Source organism: Pteropus vampyrus, unplaced genomic scaffold, assembly GCF_000151845.1.
Source record: "Pteropus vampyrus isolate Shadow unplaced genomic scaffold, Pvam_2.0 Scaffold34, whole genome shotgun sequence".
Taxonomy (NCBI): Eukaryota; Metazoa; Chordata; class Mammalia; order Chiroptera; family Pteropodidae; genus Pteropus; species Pteropus vampyrus.
This window is the reverse complement of record NW_011888815.1, coordinates 972,274-978,454: the sequence shown is the minus strand read 5'-3', so window position 1 is coordinate 978,454 and position 6,181 is coordinate 972,274. Positions and strand designations below refer to the sequence as shown.

General features: G+C 52.6%; 1 protein-coding gene across 1 annotated transcript in view; it reads left to right on the top strand.

Moving 5' to 3' along the window:
- AKAP13 (A-kinase anchoring protein 13) overlaps positions 1–5,576 on the top strand; it is a 247,495-nt gene extending 241,919 nt beyond the window's left edge. The window contains exons 39-40 of the mRNA XM_023529007.1: positions 2–69; positions 868–5,576. Coding sequence (XP_023384775.1) covers positions 2–69; positions 868–917 — 118 coding nt within the window. The 3' untranslated portion in view covers positions 918–5,576. The remainder of the gene's footprint in view (position 1; positions 70–867) is intronic.
- Positions 5,577–6,181: the final 605 nt, after the last annotated feature.

The following is a 6,181-nucleotide window of genomic DNA, read 5'->3' as shown; positions in this document are numbered from 1 at the left end:
GATTAGCAAAGCCGAAGGACAAGAAGGAGAAAAAGAAGAAGAACAAAGCGGGCCGCGCTCAGCCCGACGGTGAGTCACACACGGTCTCCCCGTGGCCACGTCGTCCCTGCACTCTGGGGAGGCGGGTGGACATTAGTGGCTTGGGACGGGTTAGAAAGAGGGGGCCTTCAAGTGTATGAAAGCCAGACCGCCCTGCTTCTCACCACACCCTCCTGCTCTACCTGCAAAGCAGGTAAGCTCTGTTGGTTTACCTGAGACACTAACTCGGCAAGCGTCCGAAAGCCCGCCCTTGTGGCACGCGGATGCGCAATTGAGTGCAGGCTTCGTTTTCAGGCCCCTGTGCCCCAGGCCAGGAGCTCAGACCCACCTAAAGGAAGCAGTTACAGGTCCCTGCGTTGCTGGGCCGAGTCCAGAAGTCGATAATGACTAGGACTCAGTGAGAATGTTGCAAGATCCGAGTGACTCCTTGGAGTGACTGCAGGAAGGAGGGGACGCCAACTCTAGGAGTCACTGGCGCGCCTGCCCCCACGGAGCGTGCGATTAAGTCACACGAGCAGCCTCCCGGTTTACGCATCACCTTCCCCCTGAATCCCGTTAGGACTGCTCTCGCCCTCCGTGCGGGAGGTTAAAGAGACATTTCTGTTTCCTAGCCCGTTTCCTGGCTGCTGCGTCTGCAGAAGCACAGGGGGCTTCAGGGAGTGAAGGATGCCACTGAGCCTCATTAACTGACGTGTTAGGGACTCTAATGATGAGCAATGATGGTCCACCAGCCCGTCGTCTGTCTGGATCCCAGAAGACTTGTGTTTGGTGATGAAAAGAACAGTTTTCCCTGAATTTCTCTTTCCTCCTTGGCGTCACCTTTTCCAGATGGCCCTGCAGCAGCGGTGCCTGCAGAGGGAGAAGAGATCTTCTGCTGACCCCTCCGCTGCTGGCGGTGTCTACCGGCGCACCTCCCGCCACTCCTGTGTGCCCTCTCTGTCACTCGGACACCGTGCTCCTCAAGCGCCGGCCGCCCCGCGCTGCCCAGGTCCTGGACCAGAGGAACAAGTGGTCCTGAGCATTGGGGTGGCTAAGGAGGCCCCAGGTTGGTGACTGCCGGTGACTCGCGGGTTGGGGCCGGCCTTCCCGAGGACATCACACTGAGACCACCGGCCCCAGAAGTCCAGGCGATGGTTCTGGGCATGTCAGGGATTGCTAAAACCTGAAAGAATGTTTTCAAATGAGGTATGAAACGCTGGCTGCCTTTTATTTTGGGGAACCCAACTAGGAATCACACAGCAGGTGGTTTGTACTTGGTGCGTGTCCGTCTGCAGTGATCCATCTGCACGTGCGTGCTGGGTACGCAGAGTTATGCACGGGCTGTCCCAGACGCCTGGCCAGCCTGGCTCGGTGCGGGAGGCACCACGCAGCACTCAAGCAGCACGTGGGCGCTCATCACCTTGCCCTTCGGCCCCCAGGCGGTGTTCCTGCAAACCCCTGCCGCCCGTACCGCACCCCGTTTTGCATGCATCTCTCATTTCGTTTTAGAAGGGACGGCAAACATTTGTGAAACCAGTGAGGGGAAGCTCGATGTGTTTCAAAAGCATACAGTCCACACCATCTTGATTTTGGTATTTCAGGCCCCCCCGTCCCCCGCCCCCAAATTAATTTCATCATCAGTTGTGGAAGAAATCCTGAATTGTCTTTCCAAGAGGTTTGCCCACATATTCTGGGCACACTTGAAGTAAAGGGGCCTCCTCACCATGATCCCTGCAGTGTGACACTTTTTGGTTGTCACTGACCATTCAGAAGTGGCCATGGCCTCCCGGCAGTGTTCCTGAGACCTCGCGATGGCTCCCAGGGGAAGCCGCACCTGCCTGGCCCTCCCTGTGAGACACAGCGGGCCCCATTGGTACTCTCCAGCACCAGCCAGGGTCGCCTGCAAGGTGGTCCCCCTGTGGTCCTGACTGGGACGGCTGGCCGAGGAGTAGGCTCTAGGCTCAGGTGAGGGTGTGACGCCCATACGTAGTGGTTTCCGCCAGTGCAGACGAGGGGAGAGCCGGCCCAGAAGGGTCTCTGTGTCAGAAGGCCTTGGTCATATTTAATTTCTTAACAGTTTTTCAAAGTCTAAAGGTCTGTTGGTTATTGTATTCTACTCCTGGGAGGTGCCTCTAATGCTGCCTGTATTTTATGTCCTTTTTCTTCTCTTTTTTTTTTCCTACTATGTTTTGATCTGTATTTGTTGTGGCTTCTCACCAGCCGATAGGTGTGGGACGGTTCATGGGTGATGTTTCCCTGCAAGGCCCCACACGCCTGCCACACCAGTCACCCCCACGAGGGGGAGAGCCTGGGAAATTGTGTGTCTTCACCTCCTGCCTTTTGCTCGTCAGCAATGTGGGTCTTTGAACACATTCTTTTAAAAATCAAAAAAAAATCTGTAACTTGGTGCTTGTTGATGACTTGCAAGCTGGCCTTGCAGATGGAGATATTTATCTTTCAGTTTATTTGAAAGAGGTCTGGTTTAAAGCTGTTAGCTTAGATCTGTTTTATTTATTGTGTATGTGTGCGTACGTGCGTGTGTGTGTGTGTGTGTGTGTGCGTTAAGGGTGAACATCCCAGCCCAAAGGTTCCAACCGCCTGATCACTGCAGAGAGTGAACAGCCCCCAGCTGCTTACTCCTCAGCATCTGTCAAAGTGCCTTGAAGGCCCGAAAGGAATTGGGGTTGAGGAAAGGGTCCCTTTCCTCCCTCCTCCATCTCATTCTTCAATCAAGGGATAGCTTCCTGCTTGAGAGTTAAGAAACTTGCCACCTGTGAGCTGCACTTGCTGTCGTGCCGTGGAGATATCTTACCTTTCAGTAACAGACATTAGGAACAAAACCAGCTGATTTTCTGTCGAAACCATGGTGTACCCCAAAGACCCTAACAGCAGAAAGCTAAGTTGCTTCCTTCAGCTGACCTCTACAGCTCCGTCTCGGCTTTCCTTAGAGCCCCGTGAAGCTCAGCTGTCTGTCCTTGTCACTTGTTTAAGTCACCCCCCGTGACTTCATGTCCCACAGAGAGAAGCACTCTGCTAGAAAGGAAGACACTGGCGAACGCAGACTCGCAGTCTCCCCTCTGGGACGGTGCGGGTCGGGCCGCCCTGCGCTCTGGGCCTGGAATAGGAAGGGCTTGGGGCCGTGAGATTTGCCGTCGCGTATGCTCTTCGCGGGAGCACTGGGCACGGAGTTTGGTGCGTGGCTGCAGTTTGATTTCAATCTCAAAGTGTCCTTTGCTCCCAACTAGCTGTCATGTATAAGTTGCTTTGGTGGTTTTGGTGGCAGTTTCTAAAAATGGAGATGACACCTTCACCCACATCCTGCTCATTTAAACGGATTTGGCCAGGTTCTGGTTGGGCGGGGTTAGCATCAGAATCAGGTGGTTGTCTCCGCGTTCGCCTAAGCCACCCACCTTCACCCTGCAGAGCGGAGAGAGCTACTTGCCAGAGCTGTGCTTCTCCATGCCTATCACCTCCTCCCTCTGAAACTGACCCTGGGGATTACTGCTACACTTGGGGCCCTCTCTCGATTGTCGCTGTCATGCTGGTGACCCTGACAGTTGCTGTGGTCGCTTAGTCTGAGCCCTGTGTGGGTGTCTTTCCTCTGAGAAGGGGTCGTCTCCCTGGGTGGCTCAGATTCAATTCCCTGTGGTGTCTCCCCACACAGGAAGCCAGGCTTCTCCGCCACACTTAGAACGCTGATGCCTAACATTGTGCTTTAGGTTTTGGGGGACAGATGGAGACACCATCCAGAATCCCCAGATTTCCAGAATCTAGTGCATTTTCTGGAAGGAGCCTATATCTCCCCTCAATTATATCATCTTAGTAATTGCCATCCTGATTGGGTGACATGCACTTTCCATGCTGTCATGGGCTGGCTTGATTTTTTGTGACACTCAATCATTAACTGTTTTCTTCTTTAAAAACATGCAAATTGCCATAATTCAGCCTTTGCCAACATTCCATCCTTTACCCCATGAGAGCTATCTGTGGGCAAGAAATCTGTATCAAGATTTGTTTTGAAAAGGTGCAAAACTTACCTTTTTTTCCTCGTAAGTCTCAGGGTAATACCACTGAAAGTTGTCCCTTTGCTTATTTGCTCCCTGGTTATTTCCCTAGGCCCCTGACATTAATGATGAGCACAAATGTTACAACCCTTTGGCTTTCCTGGGCCTTTATTGGTGGGGAGTGGTAGTGTGTAGGGGTTTAACCAAGTAGACTCTGCCTTAAAGACGAGGCCTCTGAACTTGATCCAGAGTTGCTGTCCACAGTATTTGGTAGTCCATCCTTGGGTCTCTGAGGTGTTTTCCATGGTCTGTTCTTTCTCCCCAAGGGTTTTCATATTGGTACTGGAGCAGCAGTTTACTGCAGTGTTGATGGCCAGTTGTACCCAAAGGACAGCCAAGCCCTGGGAGGGGGATTAGAGACGGTCCTGGCGAGTGGGCTCTAGTGGACATAAAGAAGGTGGCATGGAGGGGACTTTGCGAAAGGGCATTGATCCCCATGGTTGGACGCCCGGAAGCAACCCTTTAGACGAAACGGCCGCCGAGGCTGAAGGGGACCCATGTCTGACGTCCTTCAGCAGGCCCGTCTTGACCTGTGACCGAGGTCCTGGGGGTTGGGGCCCAGCCTTGCGCCGCCTCCTGCTGACCCACAGAGACAAGGAAGCGGGCAGCGAGTGTGTTTCGGTTCGGTTCCTCCTTTCTTCCAACGTAGCATAACATTCCTAGTTGACCAGAGCTTTGGAGTCTATTGCCTGCTGGCCAGGTTTAAAATGAAAAGTATTCTGATGCCACCATAGAAGGAAAAAAAAATTAAAAAAAAGAAGAAGGAAAGAAAGAAAAAAAAAGACAAAGCAAGGGCTTCTGTCCATGTTCTCATCTAATTTTGTCAGAAGATTGACAGGCCTTGAATTATTTCTCCGTATCACTAAGGTCTGAAGATGGGCAAAGCCCAGCGGGTTCAAGTCCCTCCTGCCACAGAGCGTCACCTGTGCCAGACACCCACTCTGGGCCCGGCCTGTGTGGGGGGCCTCATGCTGGGACCTGGGGCACCCGGACCTCGGCCTCTGTGCACCCCAGGGCTTCTCCCCAAGTCCTCACCTCGCCTGAACTCTGCCTTTTGCAGCCGCCTGACAGGATCAGTAGCGCGAGCTCGAGCTCACTGACAGGGACCCACCCTGTGGTCACGGTTCGGCCTGTGCGTTCCTGTGTCGCTTACCCACGAGGGAGCGTGGGGGACGCCAGGATATGCAGGAGGGCGATTCCGTACACCTCATACCTCTGCTTTCGTTTATTGTTTCAGATGCTACGTGAACGTTTCTGTGCTAAAACCTATTAAATAAAAAGGGGTTAAAACCCAGATGCTGTATATTAATTTGTAATTATGTATAAAGTAAAGCAGTTTCGAACTGTAAAGATTTTTTTCAATGTGTTTTCTGGAATTTTACCACCACATGCTGGCTTTGTATTTTATTTATCTTCCTGTCTAGTTATCGGCTTCAGACCCTTGTAAAGCCCCCCTCGGCCCTTTAACAAAAATAAATGTCCTTTAAGTCTTGATTGTGGCTGTGTTCCTGTCCCCGTGGCTTCCTGGAGGGAGTCCCGCAAGATACTCTGGGTTCCTGGTAAAGGGGTTAAGCGTGCCCCCCCCGCCCCCCTCAAAACACACACTCTAAGGAGAGCCTTCTCCCCAGTGAAACCTTGTTTCTGTACCTTTGGGGACAGGAATCAGGATATCCTGAAGCACTAAGCAGCTACTTGAGAACTCCCATTCTTTCCTGCAGCCAGCATCTAAAACCCAGGTGCCAAGAGTCAGAACTATTTCCAGTTAAATCAATGAAATAAAAAAAAAAAATTGGCTTACTAACATCAGTTTGCCTACTTTTGCCAACTGTGTTCACCCCATCCCAACCCCTAAACAAGAGCAATTGCCAAAAACTCACTCAGGAGGAAAAGTCCTATTTGCCAGGAGCTCCACAAGGATGTTCGGGATTCCATCACAGAGAGTTGCGGCCTCTGCTGAGAAACGGCTGAGACACACCGGGGGAGCTGTGGCCCACTCTGCCTGGGGGCCAGCCCTCCATCTGAGCCTGCTGCACCTCAAGACCCCTAAGTCCCCTGGACCTTGGGGATTGTGCCCCATGGCGTCATGCAAAGCTGCGTGG